This window comes from Oenanthe melanoleuca, chromosome 5, assembly GCF_029582105.1.
Source record: "Oenanthe melanoleuca isolate GR-GAL-2019-014 chromosome 5, OMel1.0, whole genome shotgun sequence".
NCBI lineage: Eukaryota > Metazoa > Chordata > Aves > Passeriformes > Muscicapidae > Oenanthe > Oenanthe melanoleuca.
Genome location: NC_079339.1, coordinates 14,721,603 through 14,745,660, shown reverse-complemented (window position 1 = coordinate 14,745,660; position 24,058 = coordinate 14,721,603). Strand labels below are relative to the sequence as shown.

The window sequence follows — 24,058 nt, the reverse complement described above, 5'->3', positions numbered from 1 at the left end:
AGGGGGTTTTTTTGCAAAACAATTAGGATTCATGATTGCCTAATTGTCAGCAAGAGACAACTCTGCTGACAAAATCAACCTTTCAACCCTAATTATTTCTATCTAATTACACTGCCAAATGAGGCTCAAATAAACCAGGTTCTTCTGTGGTAGGTGAAATCAAGCCAGAGGAAAGTGCAGGCTTCCTTGTCATCCCAACCACGCAAAAACACTCATTTTCTTTCCCCCAAAATATGCACACACAGTTCCTGCAGAAACAAAGGGAGAGGCTTTCTCAATGACTTTTCAAAAAGAGGGTAAGAATGATTAATAACATCCTGAGAAGAAATGAAAGCAAGACTGGGAACGGTTCCCTATCCCAAAGTACCTTGCTAATGGAGTTTGGAGTCTGTGGTGTCTCATCCTTCAGTGCTGATGGGCTGTGTCCTTCCACATCTTTTCCTGCAACAAAAAAATGGGATTTAAAACCAGTGAAATTCTGTGCAAAACCATGGCTCATCATGGCCTGAGAAGGGCTACTGCTAATAGCACACAAGGGAAGTTATCATGAGCAAGAGCAGGCACACCATGATCCCAGAGAAGGATTGTATAGAATTTGAAATAGCCTCAATCCTCATGCTTGGGTAACAAGACTGCTCAAAAGTAAGGTCTCAAAACCCCATGGAAAACCAGCTTGATGGTTGCAAAGTCCAGCATTTGAAAGCTGGAAAAAAACAGAAATAAGGTTGCTTATGCATCCTTAATCAGCTCCCTTCTGTCTGCATTATGATGCAGTCTTTAATTACATTACCACAGTCTGTTCTTTCCTTACATACCTCATGCCTTGTTCAGTGAGAATAATAAATGCAATTTAGTTAATAAGCAGCTATTCAATCCTCCTTGGTCAGTATCTGGCAACTATACACTGATGCACTTGATAGCATGCTTTGTTGGACATATAATAGCCATGATCACAAAATGTTACAGAGAGGATCTAGGCATAATTAGTAAAACAAAATAAAAAACCCCAACACACTTGCAGGAGATCAATGTCTTCTGACCAAGTTATTTGCTAAATTAAGAAATATTTTAAATTTATGAGCAGTAAATGAGTACTATGACATTTTCCAATCATTGTAGTAATATATAGTCACTACTCAAATATCCTAAACTTGCATACATCATATACTGGCATGAGTGTGTGTAGTTCTAGTCCAAGCAATAAAACATAATGATAAATACTGTTCTTTTGGCCAAATGTAATAATGGCCTTAGAGTAAAAGAAAGCATAGAGCTTCTGTTAAAAAGAAGAAAACCAAAAAATAGAATTTGATGAGACTAGATTTTTAGTGCCAAGACAGTCATTGTTAACCAATTACAATGTTATTTTCTTCTCAGAATCACTGGCAATCAGAGTTTCAGAATACAAGATGCAGTAAAGAACCACCAAGACAGTGAAACACAGTCCATTTGTAGCACACTGCAAACATGGCAACTGTTGAAAATGTTTCTAACACAGTGTGGGTCAGCCTTGGAAACACCACCAAATCCAAAACTGCCAAGAGAAAACCCTGATTCTCCCAAAGTCAGCAGAAGCTGTCATAGATGTGTCAGAACCACAATTTCTCCTGGAATTATAGAGTAGCCATTGAAGAAGCTGAGCACTGTTAGAAAAGCCAGACACAGAAAGCCATGCTGCCACAGCAGGTCTGGGAGAAGAAGGAGAGCACACAGAAGAGGGACAGCAGGTGTGCTGCTCATGTGGGGGAGTGGAGCAGAGAAGGACCCACCCAGACATGCAGGAAAGTGATGCCAAAACACAGGATCCATATCTCAACCTCACTTTCAATGTCACTCCTCCCCTGGAAACACTGAGCCCTAAATAATGCATTCAGAATCCTGATATTTGTGGGCAAGAGAAAAAAAAAACGAACCAAAACAACAACAACAACAAAAAAAATAAAAAAAATCCCCAGTGGCCAGAATTTGACAGTGCCTTTGTGCTACTATGGCAAGTGGGATGGCCATAAGCACTGCTGTGCATGGATTAGAACCTGGATCTCCATACTTTTCCTTTCTCTCATGGCATTTTCATCTCTATAACCCCCATTATCCCTGAAAGAGGCAGAGGAGGATGGAAAAAACTCATAAAGCCATGTAGCTGCTGCACTTGTTTCCCATGAAGAGTTTTTTCTGCACATGTATGGGAAAGTAACATATGGTCTAAAAGTTCAAGTAAAATTAATGGGAATCAGCTGCTGCCTGCTCCAAGGGAATGGTGTCTATTAGCAAAACAGACTTACATCCATTCTTTATTATGTTTCATTTCTTAAAGAAAGCTTAACTCCAAGCTTGCAGCCACACAAAAAGCCTGCATGTGAGACATTTCTGCCTTCGTTCACTAATGCAGTTAAAAGGATTTCAACCTGAACAATGAGATTTTTCCCTGTTCCTGAGGTTCTGGACAATCCTGCTCACAGAGCAGGAACATGAGAAAAAAAGGAACATGCAACTGTCCATTTTTATTGTATCATTTACAAGGCTTCATTAGGTGTGTTCATGAAGCAACATCTCCTAGTTTCTTATGTCAAACACAGTAAGTCTACTGGAAATTGTGAGGGGAAAGGCTGTTTCTCAGAGGAGAACTATCTTTGCTGTCTGTCTCAAGCAGTCCTGCTGCAGCCATGCAGAAGGAGAGGGCCAGCCCTTGCTTGGAAAGTAAACTTCATAGGAATGATGTGGAAGTTTCTCAAAAATCTCCCACACACACAGTTAAGTGCACAGAAAGCCTAGAAGTGAGAGTTTCAGCCAGAGCACAACAGGCACAGCCACCTCGAGAAAATAAATAGGAAACCAAAGAAAAACATAAGAGGAGCTAAACATGAACTGGCTATAGAAGCTGAAACATTTATCTCCCTGATTAAGAAAACACAATCCCCACAATAGAAAGAGAGATTAATGCCACAATTTAAAGTGCTGGCTGCTACCAGGGCACACAAAGAAGGGCTCTCCACAAAGTAGTCAAAATATTCTGCACCAAATAACAAAAAATATTTTGGGAAGAGAATCAGTAGTGTTTATGGAAACAGCCTTGATCACATTGTGAAGGAAACTGCCAACAGTCCAGTATTGTGGCTAGAGAGTAGAATTGCTGATACTTTCTTTTCATCCATTATTGGATGAACAGAGGAACTAAATATTTAGTTGCTTTTCAGAATAGTAACCATTCCTTTTTTTTTTTGTTTTCTGCTGGACATCAGTCCTACAGGTGCATTTGCCTTTCCCCTTTATAAAGAATTATATACCAAGCATGACTGATAAACCACAAGAGGAAATACAAACTCTGATGTGTGACAAAACTATAGCAAATAAACCCCATTTCTGCTGTAAATATCAGCCACATGACCCAATGTGAACACTTGAAATGTAGTTCTATGTATCCTTCACAGGAAAATTCCCATATTTATCAAAGTACATCTCTTAGGATGCAGATTAGCTAATCTAAATTTTTATTTAAAGACTCCGTGTGACCTTGCAGCCTAATCAAAAAGAGATTCTGTAAAAAAAATTCATACCAATAAATCTCCTATCCTCTGAAATAGAAAATAGAGAAAGGTTCTCTCTCCTCATGGCTAAGTGAAAGACAGACATGAACAAGAAACAAGAATTCATGTCTCTCTAATTTGTGAGTTCCCTATAAAAAGAAAACATCTTACTCAATTTTCTCTCAGTTACAAGGATCATTAGCACTTTCATATGCAAGCAAAAGGCAAGAAGTCCAAAGTGTTATTTCACATAGTGCCCTCTGCACATTTCCCATATGTTTCCTTTAAAAAAAACAAAAATCTCTTGCTGAACTGAATCTCCTCGGTGTAACCCTCCTGAGTTGTAAAGTCTGTGACTCCCTTCTCTCTGAAATATTTACTTGCACATCTTCATTGTTGGAGGGTGAATCCTAGATGATGGTGCAGTGAGACCTGCAGCTCCAGCCCCACCATAACCCACTGAATTCCAGACAGGAAATCACTGGGCTTTGCTGCCCACTGCACCCACCCAACACAATCAGCCCAGTGCTCATGTAAAGGAAACCTGCTGGTCTCAAACAGCAAAACACAGACCACTGGAAAAACCTCAAGAACTGAAAGCTCATGTAAAACAACAGAGAGAAACAGAGAACAGAGAAATATGGGATGCAGCTTATGGACACAGACCTGTGGCTTATCTCTGGTGATAGCAGTGCTGCTCAGAGGAGCAGGAGAAGGTAGGGAGAAGCACACGAGGCTCAGAGGAAAACAAGGCAGAACCAGCAGCAAAGGAGTGAAAGCAGAGCCTGCCATAGGAAATGGCAGCTGAACATGAAGAATAACAGGCCCTTCTTGCAGAAAATATGAGGAAAACAAAGAGACAAGGCAACTCCACGGGGACGGGAAAAGAAATAAAAGGAGTAAAAGAGGAGTAAGAATAGACAAAACCCCAGACTCCCTGCAAGAAATCCCCTGACTGAAGCAGTAAATTCTGTTTGTTTAAAAGGGATATTCTCTCCCTTACAAATCCTTTAGCCTATGTTCTTCCTTTGCAGTACTGAGGGCTACAGCCCTCCCTGACACCGGTGCTGGAGGTTACCTGGATGAACTGTGCAGCACAACAGATCCATCGTGGCTCAAGGCACTTGCTCTGCTGAGCCCAGCAAAGGCTGCTAGCAGGGATCAAGGAGAAACAAGGTAATGGAAGAAGCTGAGGAAGAGAACAATTCTTCCAGCCACCTCCTCCACACTGAAACCCTCAACTTTCCCTGGTTTCTAAAATATTACAGCACTGAAATACCACCGTGAGGGAGTCAGTAACTTTTCCAGCATTGAAAATTGTGATAAATGTGATTCATGCTAACTAATTTGTAACAATATTAGCAAAATTGTTGTTTCATAACAATAGAAAATTGTACTCAATTGTTACAAAAAAAAAAAAAAAAAAGAAAAAAAATAAAGGAAATGGTTAAACAAAGCAGATGGAATCCTCCAGGTGTTCAGTGAGAGTATTAGTAGAAGGATGTAGGTTTGATAACAGCATCTAGAAATAAAAAGTTTCAAACTTGGAATGGGCCAAATTGGCATGATTCCAGGCATTGGACACTTGGATGTGGGAACATATGTTTAGTTATATAACCACAAGTTTAGTGTGCTTGCACTACCTGTAAGGTCACACAGCGAACATGAGGAATACCCAGAGCCTTCATCGGAAACAAGACCCTCAAAAGGATGAGAGACCTCCCCAGCCACTGGTGGAGCATGCACAACACAACATAGTAACATAGATTTTAGGAACAGAAACTAGGAGGAGCTTTCCAGAACACTCTGTATTAATATGTATTAACATACAGTACATAAGTGAGATTTTTAGTTTGATTGATTGGTACAGGACAAGGGCGAGCCTCTCCCTGTACCCCTGGTCGGTGGTTTTGCTTGTGCTTTATTCAAACCTCAACTATACTAAATTACTCACTGCCAAATTTTGTATATACTCAAATATATGTATTTGATATACTTTGATTGTATTCATTTGTATACAATTGCTGCTATTAAAAAAGCACTGCTAAATTTAATCTTGTGGTTTAACTGGACAAATAGAACATCATTCATAAGAAAAGTGCTGATAAGAACTGAAGAAAGAATGTGTCAAACTTCTAAGCCATAGCTCTCCATCACCTCAAAGGAAGGGGAAGTGAATACAGGCTGAAAAATCAACCCTTCAGCTCCCAAGGATAGCAGAAGTGAGCTATTTGCTTGCCACACATTTGTACAGACTGTACATATGGGCATTCAGCTGTTCAGAAGTCCCTCCAGGTTTGAAATGCATGAGATTTTAGGTGTCTCATTTTCAATTGTTTTCAATTTGATTACTGAAAGGTTGTTGATGTTTCCAGCAGCCTCAGTGGCAGCCAGGATTAGTCAGCACTGCTGAAAATAGGCTCCCCACTGCCTTACAGCAGACACTCACAAACAAAATACCTACAAAATCAGAGGCCCTTGAAACCTTTGCACTTAAATACAATTAGCTCAGGAAACCCAGACTTGGTTCTGCACTTCATCTGCAAAGCCCAGAGAGTCTGTTGGGTGCTACCTCTATATAAGCAGGGAAACCTTTTGACAGATGCTGTGTTCTTTCTCCAGATATCAGTGTTTTGAGACCTCAAAATGGTGCTGTGAGATTTGACTATTTATCACTGACATGGCACCTGCAGATGACAGCTCTAGAAATTTGTGACTGCCCCCTGAAGCACTTGTTTACAGAATGGAACAGAAGCATTGCCTGCAGACTGCAATCAAAGGAAGACTTCAATGTTTACTGTGAGCAACACACTCTGAAACAATAAAATGAGCTCTTTTTCCTTCAAGAAAGGTGCTAGGAAATGCAAAGCTGAAAAAAATGATGTAAAGAGAATGCTTAAAGCCAGCCTGCCATTCATTGCAAGTGTCAAGATTCCTTGTACTTGTACTGCTTGTAGATATTTACACAACATTAACCACAGAAATTTTGCTCTTGTAATATTTAACCTGGGCTCTAAATCTGAACAGGGAAACCTGCCATTACACATCTGCAAATGGGGACAGTAAATTTTAAGCAAGTCCAACACTTAGGGTGAAACACATCAAGTGACTTGAAGTGGATGTGCCTGAAAATATTACAGTAATTTTTTAAATGTAAGGCATTCAAACAGTTACAAACCCCAATTCTCATGGCCTCCATTCCCACTTAATGCCATGGCAATGGAAAATAACAGCATCATGGAAGCAGCACTGTCTGGGATCCAGTACTCTCTGTGTTGCAGCAGCTTTCTCTTCCACATTCTTGGTTCTCTCTGTTTCCTGGCAGCATGCTAAAATATCTACTTGCAGTCAAGCACCTGAGGCAGCCACTTTGTGCACTGACACACCAGAAACCAACCTGGGCTGAGAGGGTAGATGTCATTGTCGGCCCCGAAGAACAGATTGCGCGTCAGCTTGCGAGGATCGACCTTCTGAGGGGTGGATGAGGCTGGACAGAGGGAGAACCTGCGACGAAGGAAGTTCTCCTCCTTCATGGCATGAGCTGTGGGGGTTTTCTGAAAAAGAAAGATAGAGATCACAGTTAATTTCAAGACACAGGAAATCAAAGTTTTCACACCTAGATGGCTGCTTCAAAGCCACCTAATCCTATGCAGTGTGCCAGATCTTTTTACAGAGTGCCAGAAGGCTGTGCAGGGGGGAAAAAAAGCCAAAACTATATTAATTTGAAGATATAATTACTGATTTGCTGACTCTCAGTATTTGTAAATTGTAGGGAAGCAGGACATTGCTCCTCAGTGAATCCAGGCAGTATAACATCTTCCTGCCTACAACGATCTATCAGGATAACAGCTACTCACTGGGTCCATTCAGTGCCTAGCATTCAGTACACAGTGCCTGAAACTATTTTTTTTTTAAGGCTTTTGAGTCTCATAAATGCAATTCCATTCGTGTCAGCAGAGTTACACCATCTCCACACAAATCAACATTAATCTGAGCTGTGTGGAGGAAGACCAGCTGCACTGGCTGCAGGGAACAGCAAGAGATCACACCAGTCACTCCCACCCTAATTTCGTATTACAACACATAAAAATGATTATGGTTTCTTCAAAATAGCATTAAGACCAGCCTTGCAGTTTGATCAGTAAGATAACCACTGCTGCTTTGTGAGGGTAAAGACCAGCATTTGTGTCCCCAAAAGCCTCCCTGCATCCCTGTACTGGTGCTACTTTGCTCTTTACCACCGCTTGGCTAAGGCACTAGACCATCCTGGCTGGAATTAAAGGGGTTTTTATACCCATCCAACAAGCAGTTCTTTCTTACTCTTTACAAACAGATACTATGACTGTCTCCTTCCTGAGTTACAGGCTTTATTCTCTCCCCATGTGCAGCCAGAGGCAGGGCTCTGGATAGCAGTAAGAAGTGTTAACCCAGCTTTTGGGAGGGCATCCCTCACCAGAAGGTCTGCTGCTTCTCTTAGGGACTGAGGTAAGAAAAGCCTTTAAGGATAGTACATATTTCCTGAAAAGCATCTCCAAATTTTCCCATCCCTTTCAGGCTACTGGGAAAACAAAGACGAAAATGTGGCCCAGAATCACAGTGCAGTTTGGAAGGGCAGGACCAACATGCTGCTAAGGTGACCCTCATGGCACAGATGGGAAATGGGCTGGTAAAAGGCTAGAAGACCCTGACCTCCCTTCCTGCTCCCTGTGCTTGTGCTGCTCAAATGCCCCAATTTCATGGGGAACCTTCAACAGCCTCTTGGAGCTCAGCCTTCACAGTCAAGACACTACATGAGTCTGAATTTCATGTATGTGTCACAGTGTGAGGAAGTCCCCTCCTGTGTTTTTTCTGGGTTCTGTACCTCCACCTGCCCTGCAAATCCCTGTAAATGACAGGCCCAATGTTCCAAATTTTGCAGTTTTTAAAAATTTATTTGCCCAGCAGGCTGCATCAGCTTTATAAACTAGCTGCTGTATAGAAGGCAAGAGAGAATCTGCTCCTTCTTTCCTGCAAGAGAAGGCCCAAGAGCTTAATTTGATCTAAAAGAGGCTGGACTCCAGCAATGTGCATGGGTTACCAAAACCACTTTGAGCAGCAGGTCTTCCTGAACCCAGCTCACCATGGGATGTGTGAGACACCAGGGTCTGTGACATCCAACAACAGGCTAATGGGTAGCAGGTGGGGCTACCCCAAAAATGGGACTCCCTCAGGTGAGCAGTTGCCATTTGAAGGGGATGTGTGTCCCCTGTTGGATCTGCATCATCCACAGAGAATTAAACAATGTCTGTGCAGTGATTGCCAAGAACTCCAAAGCCCTGTGGCATCTCTGAGGCAGCAGGTAACATAGCTAAGGGAGTAATGTAAATAAACCTCTGTTTGCTTAGAAACTCATGATTGCATATAGCTAGGTGGGGAGAAGATACAAAACTTAACTGCTAACTTTAAAAAAAGAAAGGAGAGAGAGAAGGAAAACACAGCCAGCTATGTGTTTGAAAGCAAAGTATTTAAAAATAATCCAGGTCTAAATAGCTGGGTTTGGAATGCTAACAGTGAGCTATTTTTTTCCTTGTTCCCAGAAAGGCAGTCTCAACTCTCTACCTCTAGAACTGCTCCTAAGTGGCTTGGAACAAAAGCAGATGAGTGGGATATTTTCTCCAAAAAGCAGGGACCTGGTGAAGCTGTGCCAATCATGCAGGAAGGCATTCAGAAATCCCAGGCCCACCCAGTGGAAGCAGGCTGAAGAACAGGTTACAAACATAAAACATCTATCCATCAACTCTTATGACCTGACAGGGCAACAGAAAGGCTGTGTCCATCACCATTTTGTCTCAGCAATACCACGAGCTGTGTCAGTGTGATGCCTGGAAAAAGGCATCAAGTGAAGAACTGCCAGCCAGCCCACACTGGCGTCAGCAGCAAAACCCCAAAACACAATTTCTTTCAACTGTTGCTCTATTTACTATGCAGAGAGACCCATACACTGATGTTTTGCTCACTTACTATTTCACACTATTTAACCACAGGATAAATGTCAGAATTACTGTACTGATGCTCACTCATTGCCACAATTATTTAAGCCACCAGCTTGATGGCAGAAAAAATCTGGATGCCTTATTCAACTGGGAATAGCCAGTAACAAAGGAAAAAGACTTTTCCCAGGTCTGGCTCTTCTCTTACATATCTTCATACAAACTTGTGGCAGCAGCTCATCTCTTTTTGACCACACAGATCAATTGGAGTAAGTTCCTCTTAACTGGTGTTTTTTGGCAGAAGACCCCCAATGACTGAAGTTCCCTGTGAAGCAGCAGCAGAGACACATCTGTCTGTCACACACACACACACACCCGTGCAACACATCTGTGCCACCAGCATAGTGTTTTCTGGCTTGTTTTTCAAAGATATCTACAAAAGATACATTTTACCCTCATCCAGACAGGCTCTTATGTAGCACAAAATCACAAAACTAGACTTTTTTCTCTTTACATTTTGGGTTTTCTTAATATACCAGACACTTCTTTTCCTTCTCTGGAGAAAATGTAATCCACATTATTAAGATTCTACAATAAACCTGAAATATTTGGTTTGGTTTTCAAAAGACATCACTGTGTGTGTCTGAATCTGCATCTACCATGTTTCATCGTCTCTCCTAACCCCTTTTGTATTATTTGAAAAAGTCATGGAACTCCAGCAGACATTAGAAAGCTTGAAAATATTAGTTTCTTAAAAGATCAATGGCTAAAGAAATGAGAGAAACTGTAAGGCTGACCTCTGAGCCCAGCTATTACCAAATATCAGGGAATCCAATATAAGACAAAATCCATAGGAAATTGAGGCCTCATTAGCTCACTTTCTCAGAAATCTACTTCTTATATCTGTCCATAAGGATCTGACTGCCTAAGCTGACTTCAAATAACATAAAGCTCATGAGAGCTGTAGGAGAAGATGAACAGTAGATGCCAGAGACAATTTTCCAAAGGGATGTAACAGGAAAGTGGGAGGTGTGTTCATTGCTTTTCACAAGAGGGCTCTTTAGACACCTAAATAATTCAGAAAATATAGAAAACTTCAGTGCTGATGAAGTATCTGCTAAAAAATAAGAAACATCAGAAGATGGGCTTCTAGACATGAGTGATTTAGAGCCTCAAATCTTCCATGGCTGATTTGAAGATAACACTATTGTTCTGAAACCCAAATCTACTTCTAAATGAATATTTTGGAGAATTGCTTCAGGATATGGCAGAAGCTTCAGGAAAACCAGTTCTGTAGGGGATTATGGAGTAGAGAGAAGGTAAAAATCAAAACTGGGCCAGAATTGCAGAAGGCCAAAAAATTGCCATTCTGTCACCAAAATACTTACATAACAGAAGGCAAAAAATGTCCCCCACTGCTACAGCATTCCCTCCAAATCCAGCAGGTGAGATGAAGAATTGCCTTAGAAAGACAACATGCCTTAATTTGAAGATGCCAACTGGTGCAGAATACATACACTCACTTAGGAAAATAACCTTATAATGAAAAATCTTCATTCTAGCTCCTGCCTGAATTTACCTGGTTGTCAGTCTTGGTAGATTAAAGTGCCCTGAAGTTGCAGCTCAGGTAATTTCTGTCCCTTCATTCTGTGTTCTTGATCATAAAAACGAAGGAAAGGTAATACAGAGAGTATTGACAGAGCCACTAAACACAATACTTTTCAGGATTGCTCCTTTTGTGTCCACAGCTCTTTAAGCAGTAATGGGCTATTAAATATGAGCTGTTCACCAGAGCTTAAAAAGGAATAAATAATTCAGCAGGAAGAAATAAATTTCTTACTAACCCTGTCTTTGAGATCTCTTTATCTTTTAAAAATGCAAAATACTGCAGAAGAGATGTATATGTCAAAGTCCCATGAAGCACAGGACAAATGAAAGTAGTAAACTTAAAGTAGGTGCAACAGCACAATGGGACTTTCCTTCCCAGGTGACTTCAGGAACAGCCAATGAAGAGCAATGGGGCAAGAATAAAAGTTACTTTATCAGCAAACCTTGTGGTGCTATTAAAGCAAATGGGAGCTGCCACTGCTCTCCTCTTCTGGGACTGGACCCATTTTGGATGAAGGCACTGACTAAAACACTTTAAGATGATCACTGTTGGTGCAGAGATGCCTCTCACACAAACCTGTTCTGCATCCTGGGCCTTTTGTGCCTGCTGGGAAGATAGCATCAGGCTTGAAGCTTCTGGGAAAGGAATTTTCCTGGCTCCTTCTTTAAATTTTCAATGTTCCTGATATATAATTACCACATAGCTAAACACTCTGCAGATATTATGTTGTCAGTACCCTCTGCAAACTTGTGGGTAGGTTGGTTTGCTTACTCTCATTTCCAGCATCTTAAAATAGATTGGAAATATGTACTTCTCTATAAATAGTTAATTAGGGGTTTTATATAGTCAAGAAGGCTGTGCTAGTTAGAGGGGGCTCTTAATTTATTCAAAGCTTGTTTCCAAAAACCTTCTCTTTTTCTGGTCACTAAGTATTTCCCAGAAATTAAATTAAATCGTATTTTGTATTCAAAGCAGTCATTCACTCCAAAGCCTGCATCAATAGGGAAAATTAGATCTAAAGATACTGACATTTCCTGATCCAATTAACCCTGAGGAGGTAAAAATTTATGAATGAAATGAGAAGGTAAATTGTTAGCAGATACAGTTCTATGTATTCATAAGGAAAAGCAGCAGCACAGATCCTTAATAAGGGTAAATTATTAGTTCAGTGGTGTGCTGGTGATTTACAACAGCTGAAGAACCACAATCAATTCAGGAAGTCTGTGAAATCTGTTTTTGAAGGCCATTCCCAAAAATGCCTATTAATAAGATAGATAATTGGACAACCAACCCCCAAACAGTTAAATAAAACCTGATACAGTGAAAAGTGACTGTGCAGGCAATGTTTTCTCTACCTAATTCATGTTTGTTGATTAGAGAAATGGCAAAACACACATGTTGCAGCTGACACCGAATGTTTTGGGCTCTTGGGCTGTTAGTTGGAACCTGAAGCAATGGAGCTTCAGAGCAGGTGTCAGCTATTCTCTGTACCCTTAATTATTGAGGGTCAGCTGTTTCTCTGTGGTGCAGGCAAGGGGACCTCTCCTCACCAGTGGTACTGCAGGAGTGTTCTGATTTAATGCATTGCCATATCCTCTGTTGCAAGCCACACTGATCAGCTTGACAGTCAGCCCAGGCTGGAAAATCAAGTAATGTGTGTTGTTGAAGACACCCATCTGCACCAAAGGGATGGGCTTTGTTAAGATTATATGCAACAGATTTCTCTCAGATGCTTTGGCAAGCTCAGGAGCATGGCTAGTTAGTCCCTACAATCTAACTCAAAGCTCTCATGTCCTGCAGAGTCCTTAGAGCTGCCACCCTTGTGCTGCTGTTGTGGAAGTTGCCTGCCACAGCCACCCCAGCAATCTGCCCTTGTTTTCTCTGAGAACAGAAGAATAACCTCTTTCTATCACCTCCTGCCTCTCTCCTGCCTTTTCCTGCACTGGGCAGTGAAATTCACGTAGTAATCAGGAGACAAAACTATTTCCTCCCTTAATTCTCTGTAAGATGTCTTGATTAATGTTTTCTTTGTATACACCAGAACATTTCCAGCTTCAGGCACACCAGCAGCACTCAGATGCATAATCTTCTTACAACTAATCTCCCTCTAGGGTGAGCATTATGTACAATGACTACAAACAGAACAACTGCAGGCAGAAACAGGCCCTGAATGCCTACACTGAGAAAAAACCATCCCAGGTTGTTCTTCCTGGGGGTCCCTATCTAACAGGGGACTAGGAAATTTCAAGGTAGGGTCATATAGGGCAGAACATTTTTATTTGACATGCAGAATAATCTCTGGTTTGGATAAACATCTGTGAGCAAAAACCAGCCCATCACTAAAGCCATGCTGTGTTTGGGAAAGGGATCACTGCAACCCTATGGCTTAGAAAAGGGCACTGCAAAAAGCACCATACACACAAGCCTTGTGTGGTTTGCTTTTTTTCTTAAAACAGATGCAACTGACTCTGTAAACATTGCACTGGCTATTTCTTCCAGCTAAGAATATCGAGTGGGTCGCTGAAATGAATGCTTAATGATTTTTACATCCACCTCCTCTGCCCTTTAAACTGTAAATTGATTGTTATGCAAAGGCTATTAATTTAACAAAGCATATTAAATTTCCCACTAGCACTGAGGAGCTTCTCCTGACTTAGCATTTCACTCGTCTTTCCCCTTGTTAACTGCACAGATCATACCTCACTTGCTGTAATTACAACTAATACATCAACATTAATTATTTCCTTGGTAATGGCAGGTGCATGCAGAATTGAAGGTCTAACCCACACTACCAGAAGGATGAGAAAGTCTCCAGCATTCAGTGAAAAACAGAAGTGAGAACCTTTCCTGCAGATCTTTTTATCTCAGTCTCTCACTTTATTTTCAGGAAATCATACTTTGCATAATCTTCTTTAGCCCCCAGTTCCTGAAGGCATCTCAATTCAATATAACTCCTGCAAAGGCATTTTTTTGAAGCACCAATCTATGCAGGAAGGTGAGGTGCTTGCTTGGAATCCTCCTCAACTCTTTAATCCCATGTTCTAATATTTCCAACTGAAGAAATAAATCCCACCTGTTAAGTATATACCAAGCACCTTATCCATCTTACTGAAGTTTTATTTAAAGCTTACCATTATTTGTTACTGATATCTCTCATCAGCATTCTTTTAAGCAGGAAAAGGAAGTCAAAACTCAGATTAGCAAAGACTCCCCACCAAAATATAATGTACAACCAAGCACGTGTGCAGTGTATAAGAAGAAATGTGCCATCACAGATGACAACTCATCTCCTGGTGCAGTTTTCATAACAAACTAGCCAAGAAATTCCAGTCTTGGAAACCAGATCTCTGCCTCTATATTTCTGTTCATCTAGAAATACTTCCATACATCTTTAATTGAAAGTTTCACAGAGATGACACAAGCATTCCCAGCTGCCTCTCAGCAGTGAGCTCAGGAGGCTCTTAGAGATAGTTAACACAGAATCAAGGCATAAGCACAACTTGGGCACATATACACAAATTACCCTTGAGCTAGGTAGCTGGAGCAGAGCAAACAGCATGGGCTACAAGGAAGGCATGAAAGGCAGGCTAGAAATGATGTCTGAGAAAGCAAACAAGCACTAAATAGCCAGTTCATTCTGAAATCTATGCTGGTGCCTGCTATTTGTTCAAGCTTGTTCAGATATAAGCTACCACCACATTTCACTTGAAGTACCTTTGAAGATAACCCTTGAATGAAAATACTGGACATATAACTAAAAGCTCCCCATCTCAAAAGCAGATTGGAAGTGCTCTGCTTCCTTTTTGTTGTTGTTATTGACATCCACAGCTAATCTACCAGTGACAGTTTTCATTTGAGGCCAGCTGTGAACACATCTCCAAGCCCAGGCATTTCAGGGAGCAAGTCTCCAAGTCCCATGAACAGCATTAATGAATTACATAATGGTAAACCACATCCACCTTTGACACATTGAGCTTTCAGAAACTATTCATAACTCACACAGTACATGTGGCTTGAGGAATGGCTATCCCACATCCCCCCATGCCATGAAGTTTTTATGTGTGCTGTTAGAACACCCTCCAATCACCTCCCACACAATCCTTTTAAACTGTAGCCAAATATCTAAAAGAACAGCTTTCTAATAACCCATTTTTTCTAGAGCTACCCCAGGCTGTGGGAAGGGCCACCCTGATGGATTCACCACAAAAGACTTTGGGGAGAGGGAGCTCATGTCCACATGGGACCTTCCATCCCCATTCCTGTAGGGGCTGACAGGATTTGGGATAAAGTCAGGGTATCAAGCACACAGAAACATAAATAAGACAGTAACTTAGTTGCTTTAGCTAAAGCTATTGGAGATTTAAAGCCAGGACAAGAACACTTTGCTTTGGACAGGCACAGTTATATCATTTGCAAGCAGGCCACATCTTCAAGGTCAGTTCTTGCATTGATATTTTTCTTTGAAAAGAACATATTCAAGAGCATCATTACAGCCTCATCCTGCTATCCAAATCACATAATGAGATCACATTCCCTTTTAATGGGAGGATCCTACTTTTAATGACATTTTCAAAAAACGCAGATGACTGCAAGCCTCACTGATGGCCTTCTATGATATTCACCTCTGCCTTTATACAATTAAGTATAGAAAAGATTGTGCCTTGGGGCTACATTCCCACCGCACAATTACTAGGAAATACCAAGCTAATTTGAAGATCTGCTTTCATGCTTGAGAGGCATCTTCTGACATTATTCCCTTGTTTGTGAAATATTGCCCCTTTGTAACAAAGTAAACCAGGATCATTTCCTACCTCAAGTCTGTTAAGCCATTCCCAGATTTGGGCTCCAAGGAGAACTTTTCCACAGCAGTAAGGCAAAGGCAGTGGCAAGAAAGGATGTTTACAGATCATCTTACAGGCCAGAAAACAAGTGCTGTTCAATACCACAAAGATTCAGTTCCAGATTATGCCATGAGCATACACTGTCCCAAATAATTTTAGATTAGAAGTGTATTTTAACCTTGGCATTTTGTACGAGCACAATGTATATTTCCACTGACCCCAAGCCTACTGAATTATAGCTGACCTGGCTCACCTACTTCTGAAGAACAGGTAAAGAATGGGGAAATGACCACATCCTGTGGGGCTCCAATCAAGCTGCATTTTCCACTCCTCTATTTTCTTGTTTCTCCTATCAGATTCAGACAGGATCTGTAAATCTCAGTGGCCTTCATAAGGAGGGCTGAATAAACATGACCAAATAAATTTTAAGGAAGTGCATCTATTTTTGAAGAGATCCTTATATGCCCCTGTTCAGCTTTTCAGTCATTTGGGCACTGTAGTATATACCAAGATCTGTTGTACAGTGGTTTAAATTTAGAATCCACCTATACTTCCTCTGATATATCCACTCTCCCTGAAATTCTACAGGAAATTAATATACTGAGTATCTTTGCATAAACCTTACTATTTCTCAGAGATGAGAGCATCCAGCTCTTCCTTCAACAATAGTTAAAAGACAGTACTGCAGTTATTTTGGTCCTAGATTTTTAATTAAAAATCTCTGCAGGAGGAGGGAAACTAGACAACTCACAAGGAGCATGCAGGGTGGGATTTATGCTGTGTTAAATGAGCCCAAAGGACTCAAACCGTGCAAAGGCTGATTGAGCAGCCATGATGAAACTCACTCTCGGCCTCATTTCTCAAGATGAGAACCTTTCTGTGCCTACTCCAGTCCCTCCTTCTCTCCCAGTTTACCTCACACAGTGAAAACAAACAGGATAAACTCTTTGCATTGTGGCTTTCCTTCAATTCAGCCAGAGGGAGTTTTAGGCACACCGGTGGATGAGCACACCCATGTCATACATATCTAACAGCGTATTTGTCTTCGCCCATTTCCTTCTACCTGCTCAACTAAAACTATCTCAGTATTTTTGCCAGTGACTACTCTGCTGCTCATACAATTGTCCCATTACCAGGTGCAGCATGCTGGACATAAGCAGGACTAAAACTGAGCTATCAGCCATAAGCTAAAGCCCTGGAGAATCAGGACACCCTGGCTCGTGGGCAGCAAACCTAACAATACAGCTCCTGATAAAAGACAACAAATCTGAAAGGAATTCAGGAATAGGACTCTTCTCATCACTTTAAAGCTAACCTATAATGACACCAGCTTTTTTTTTTATCACTGAATGGAAAGATCCAGGCAAAAAAATCCAAACTGAAACAGCAGTATAGCTCAGCTACAAACCCTCCTGGCTATAAGCACTGGCAACTGGAAAATACAAGGGAGGTCAAAATCAGCCCTGCCTGGAGAGCTGGGAGCTCCCAGCTGGGGAGGGTAAGAGAAGCACTCACCAGCACAACACCAACACAAAGATGTCTGTGCCACAGGGGAGGGAGGAGAGCTCAAAGCAGGATATGGAGAACAAGGGGCACCTGCAGACCCCACTTCTATACATTTATGGATTACACTGACCTTCAACAGCTCCATGCCAAAAGCAAAAATGTGGCTTTAAGCAAACATAAATCCCTGCCTCCCATACAAATGAGAGCTGAGGTCTGACCCAAAAGGAAGATCAGGTCCTCAGTGTCCAGACTGGAGCTGTCTGAAAGGAAGCCAAACACAATGCAGCCAAGTTCACAGCATTTTCTTTATCGCAGTGCTAAGAGCAGCTATACAATGCTTTCCAATAAAGAACAAAGCAATTTATCACAGAGAGACAGGAGTTAGCAGGAAACACTTCCATTATCTCTGCTATGGAAAGGAAGTGACAAAGAGAACGGCTAAAAGGTGACAGACAGTTTTTATGAGGCTGGACTTCAAGTCCTCTCAGGGCTGACCAGCTCTTTTTTTCCATAGCAGGAAAAAAGTGAGAGGCTTCAGCTATGTGGGTCTCATACAACAGGAGGGAGCTGCCTCACTGTGACTTCTCAAGAAAAACAAACCAAAACAAATGAAAATATCTGTGCTCTGTCAGATCCTCAGGCTGTGTAAATCAGGGAAGCTCCTTAGCAGGGTGATGCTGACTGACAGTGGGGAGTGCAGGGCTGAGCATCCAACTGGTAGAACAGAGGCAATCTCAGAGACCTGCAGTGATCTAAAGAGGAGACAGAGGACAGCATGAGCCTATGATGCTTCCTGGCAACTATTTGGTCTGTATTAGAAAAGCAGGCTTCAAAGTGGTTGCTGCCTACAAGCTCCAAACACAGAAGAATTTATAAACAAAAGATCCCAGATGGTAAAGATTTGAAAAGTTTGGGAGGGCAACAGGGGAAAGAATAAACAGATATCTCTTAAATGAAGTAAGGAAGCACTTAAAATGGCAGAAGACTAGATGGTCTGTGCAGACTTCGTGGTGCCTCTAAAAGGTACAAAATCTTTAACATCCCATGGCTGTGCACATGTACCAAATTCCCCTACAGGGCACAAACACAGGCTGCTATTACCAACTGCCAGTAACAAACACTATTGCTCAGCCATTAGCAATCAAGAGGCACAGCAACCCACAGTGTTAGGAGTGGTACTAACACATAACAAATAATTGCCTCTGCCTCAAAAAGCACATTGAGTTTCTATCATCTCAAGCAGCACTTGGACCCAAACATATTTGCTAAACAGCAACAGACCACAGCCACTAATGTCTGAGCAAAGCGGAGAAAACTAGAGAGCATAACATTTTAATGTCTTCCCCTTGATCAGGTCAGCTCATTCAGTGCCTTTTACTGCAAAACTAATCTTCACTGCAGCCATCTCCACCTTTAGAGAAATGTATAAACACAGATATTAAGAGCTCCACTCCTCAGACAGCAGTGATGAGACTGCCATAAGGACAACTGCACCTTTTATAATGAACAATTTCCTATCTGGTTAAAAGTGGAGGCGAGCAGACAAATAAAAGGGAGCTTTTCAAAACCGCTCAGCAGCAGATTCTGCAGACTCCTGTGGGAGTGGGGCCAAGCTGAGACTGCCTCTGTCAATCTCACATAAACTGTCCTGACTGCAAACCATGCTGCCAAGAGATACAGGCAAGGACCCATCTGATGTCTCTGCCCCTCCTTCCAGGACTGCCAATGTTACTGGACTCTTTGAGCTGAAAGATCAGCTGTTGACAGTTCGCAGTTCCCACCCCATGCAAACAGAACAGACAAAACCTATGAGTCAGCTCAGGGAGAGAAGTAATGTAACCCAGTAAAAGGACTAGCACAGATCACTTTCCTCCTAGAAAGAGGCAGCAATAACCAGGGCAAGCTGGACACTTAGCTGGGTTACAACCCAGCTGCAAATTTGTTCAAGGTCAGCTGCTTGCTCTTGATAACCATACAGCAGTTTTACCAAGTGGCAGCACCCAGCTGGAGACCCAGCCTGCTCATGGGAGTCACCTCTGCCACCATCACTGCAGTCGTGGGGAGTCAGTGAGCTCAGGATAAAAACACCAAAGAAGATTGGCAGCTTGCTCTGCACAACAAGCCACTTGCAGTTTGGAAAGCTGTTCCTGAAGCGGTGCTCAGTCTGGAGGTAATGAAGTTGGGAAACGCAGTGCGGAAATGGCATTCACAACAAGCCAAGGTGGGAATTAAATGAGACAGAGGTGACACTAACTCATAGGAGGAAACTATTAGCTTCTGTGAAAATTTACTTCCCTCAACAACCTGTCAAGGTAACTGTGCCAACAAGCAGCACAGCAAAGCACTTTCCTTCTAACAAAGCTTTGCAGTCCCCTAATGGCACCAGCTTCTCCCCCCTCCATAAACTCCTTCACATTGAAATAACTTAAAATAACTTCTTACCTTGCAGAAGAAAAGGATCCTATCTCACTTATTTTCTCTGGTAGAAGAGAACCTAAAAGCTTTAGGTAGGACCCATGTTTCCAGACACCTGTCATCAGTCATGTGCAATTAAGACAGTTCTTTCCCAGAAGAACACTTCTGCTGGTGGCACTGCCTTCCTAAAATGCTCTGAATATAAAGTGATGTCTATACTGAATGTATTTCTCCTTTGCCTGCAAACACCAAGAGTCTTCCCTACACATTCCTTGCTACAAGACACATACTGATCATCTAGATTAACCCCACCAATAAACCATGATGTTTAGGATTATAGTGTCTGACTGGAATTTTTCAAAGTTTCACTATATAGTGCTAGTCTCTTCTAGACTGCCCTGCCTTACTGATGACTGAGGTAGATGACCAGTGTAGATAAGTGTTTCACACCCACCAGGCACTCACATTTCCCTGGTGGGTTTTCAGGACTCTTTTTTGTGACATTGCTAAAATACCTCTTTACTTCCCTGACAGCTCAAAGGCACTTTCAAGTAAGCATTACTGGAATTTACATTTCTGCCACTACATTGCCAATTGGCTGCACATGAAAGCAATGGTCAGTAATCAGTTTAAAAGTGAATAAAATCCCAGCTACTTTATTTACAAATAAACATCAACCACGACCCACATGACTCATAGTCGTGACTTTATAGCCAACACACTGGCCAGTTCTTTGTTTCTTAACTGTGAATACATAATGGCAGTAACACCAAGTCTTTCCACTGTACCTCCAGTCACAAAGACAAGATTAAAAATACGCAGCATATTCAACACTTGCTAATCAAAGAGTTATTGAGGACATCTGCAAACCAAGACTTGTTCTATACATGATTTTGTACCAGTTCACCCTTGTTAAATTACAAGTATCATTTGCTGCTCTATTTCTGATGATACAACAAAAGCGTGGATGTAATGAGAGCCAAAAAAAGTGCTTTATACTGGAAGAGCTGGTTCTTCTTTCCCAAAGGGGAACAAGCCACACTGGTATAAGCATGTTCATACTGGCATAGCTGAATTCACACTAGGGAGGGTTGTATCAATATTACAGAACAGCAGTTAAAAAGTAGTGCAAGTTGTTCACATAGGCAAGACCTAATTCTTAGAGGATTTGCTCCTGATCTCAAAAACACTGCTAAAACTCCTAATTCTACAAGCAATCTAGACACAGAGAAGAATTGGGCTGATCATGGGTTTAGCTGAATAAAATATACCACAAATCAATACAGACCACTGGATAGTAATAATAACAGCAACAAAACCCTTCTCATGTGGGCTCTCACTAATAAAGCCAGTTATACCTACCCTTAATGTAGGTGAGAAGATTCCCAAGCTGTTTAGCAGCAGAGGGCAGTAAAATGGCCAACCTTGCTATATCAGTCCAAATTCCTTGAAATATCAACTGCTAAAGCAAATCACAGGATGCCACTGCCACAGCTGCTGCTATCAGAATTCAAGCCTCAAGGGAGCTGAGTGCTGGTGTGGTTTAGAGCAGACAGGCAGAAATGCAAATAGGGTGGTTCAGATACTTTTAAATTCATCAGATACAATTCCTGCCCCTCAAAGGTTCTCAAAGCATAAGGGAACATAAATGTTTACAGAAGTCATTCTGTGAGGCTGTGTCCAGCCTCTGAGGCATGGGGATGGAAACAAAGAAGAGGAGGGGAAGGAGAGATGAGCGGAGAAGAGGAGGTCAGGTAAAAAAAGGAGAGACTGAAAGGCATAAAGAACGAGCCTACACAAAGGGAGGATTTTAGAGAGTGTAAGAAAGTAGGAAGGTCGGGATCAGTGTTGGGGAAGGGGAAAAGGACACTCACCACAGTGCTTGCAGCCTCAGACGGCAATCACTCTTCTCTCGCACGCGACACCTGCATCCAAAGCACCATCCCTTCCCTGCCCAGCTCCTCACCGCCTGCTGCACGCACTGAGGGCTTTCCGATCCCTCCTGGATCTACACTGCAGATCAGCACAGCAGCCAGAGAACACAGCCTCTGCTCCAGAGGCACATGGCTCTCACACACACCTCCCACACGCTGCCAGCACCCTGCCTGCCGTCCCAGCTCTGCTCCCAAAACCAGGGCGACTCTCGAACCGCGCTGACTGTGGAAGAAAATCCCGAGCAGAAGCACAGCGTGATTCAGCCCTGCGAGATGTCCAAAGAGAGCCTTAAACAATAGCCCTGACGGGTGTGATCTGCCACTGTTTGGCAGGGGAAGTTCAAGCTGCAATGCCCATCGACAAGAATTAATTGTCAGCGCTGTTAACAGTTTCGCTGCTGATCAAAGCAGCTGAGCAACACCGGGAGAATTACAGCCAGTTGCTGTCACTTATCAAAGCACGGCAGCAATAAATCTGCAACTCTGTGACAGACTCTATTCCTGTCGCACATGATCTCTCACTCTAATTCTGGTCCTTTTCAGTGCCTTCTTAGCACACAGAATCCCCGTGCAATCAAAACAAAAACAAAAACAACAACAACAACAAAAACCCAACAAAAATAAAAACCAACCAACCAACCAAACAAACAAAAAACCCAAATAAACAAACAAACAAACAAAAAAACAAAAGCAAACCAAAACAAACAATCCTCCCCAATTCCCTCTTTTCTGTAATTCTGAAAGGAATCTGTATTCTGAAAGGAATAAATTCAATCCTTGCAACTGTGGAATCATTCGGTGCATGGGACTCAGATACAACGAGTTTCACAAAGATTTCTCAGCTGATGCAGATGAAAGTGAAAGCATCATTTCTTAAGCTCTACAGAACCTAAACCTACCATGTAGAGGCAGGTTTGCCAAGCACTGGTGCAGACTTCAGGTACATTAGCACATTATTACTGCTTTAGACTTAAAAACAATCCAATGGATTTTGTTAGTTACACTATCCCATGGCAACTGTACAAATATTTCAGTAGGCAAGCATTTGTAATTACAGCCCTGAATCACTCTGCATCTGGAAAATATCCACAGTTTTTCCTTCGTGGGTTTTCCCATTACTGCTAAATTAAGAGACAAACACAGAACACACACCTCAGCCAAAGCTTGCTCTCCCAAGGCTATTTGTGTTGATGTTGTGCTCTCCAGGATGTGCTCTGAAGGATGAGTTTTGCAAAAATATCTTTATCTGCTGGTGTCACCCACTGCAGTGTATCAGTCGCTATCATTTTGTACACAGTTTTACACTGACTTCATAGAATCAGAAGCATGCAATGGCTTGGTTGGAAAGGAGCTTAAAGATCATCTTCTTCCAAACCCACAGAGACACCCTCCACTATCCCAGGCTGCTGAGAGCCCCATCCAGCCTGGCCTTGAACACTCCCAGGGATGGGACATGCACAGCTTCTCTGGGCAGCTTGTTCCAGTGCTTTATCATCCTCAGAGTGAAGAATTTCTTTCTAATATCTAATCTAAATCTGCCCTCTTTCAGTTTAAAACCTATCTCCCTTGTCCCATCATTATCTGCCTATGTAAAAAGTTGCTCTCCTTCTTTTTTATAACTCCACTTAAGTACTGGAAGGTCATAATGAAGTCTCCCTGGACCCTTCTCTTCTCCAGGCTAAAAAACTCCAGCTCTTTCAGCCTGTCCTCATAGGAGAGGTGGTCCATCCCTCTCATCATGTTCATGGCTCTCCTTTGGACTCATTCCAACAGATCCACCTCTTTCTTATACTGAGGGTCCCAGATCTGGTTGCATCACTCCAGATGGGGTCATGAGAGATGAGAAGCAGGATTCCCCTCCCTTGACACCAGCTCTCCCTTCTCCTTTATTGGAGATATACTCCAATACACACTCTTCAGCCTTTCTTTTCTGACCACTGTACTTAAAGAAGCACTTCTAGTTATTATTCTTCACATCCCTTGCCAAGTCCCTCTTTATCTGTGCCTTATCTTTCCTGATCCCACCCCGACACATCCAAATGGTATCCATGTACATTCCCCACTCATCTGACTCCAGTTCCACTAGCTGTGCATTTTCTTCTTGCTCATCAGCTTGAGAGAGAGGTCCCTGCTCAGCCATGCTGGCTTCTGGCCTGCCTTTCTTGATTTCTTACACGTTGGGAGGGAGAGGTTATGTGCTCTAAGAAAAGTGCCCTTAAAGAGCTGCCAGCTCTGGTCAGCTAAGGACAGTTTCCCAGGA

General features: G+C 42.1%; 1 protein-coding gene across 8 annotated transcripts in view; it reads right to left on the bottom strand.

The window, feature by feature from the left end:
• Positions 1 to 24,058, bottom strand: part of OSBPL5 (oxysterol binding protein like 5) — a 178,722-nt gene that overhangs the window by 55,445 nt on the left and 99,219 nt on the right. For 7 of the 8 annotated variants that reach the window (XM_056493714.1, XM_056493715.1, XM_056493720.1 and 4 more), the window contains 2 exons: positions 6,922 to 7,078; positions 368 to 441 (listed from right to left, as the gene is read on the bottom strand). In XM_056493714.1, coding sequence (XP_056349689.1) covers positions 368 to 441; positions 6,922 to 7,078 — 231 coding nt within the window. Of the gene's footprint in view, positions 1 to 367; positions 442 to 6,921; positions 7,079 to 21,738; positions 21,866 to 24,058 lie in introns of those variants that run through there. The other variant, XM_056493718.1, reaches the window with a different exon arrangement.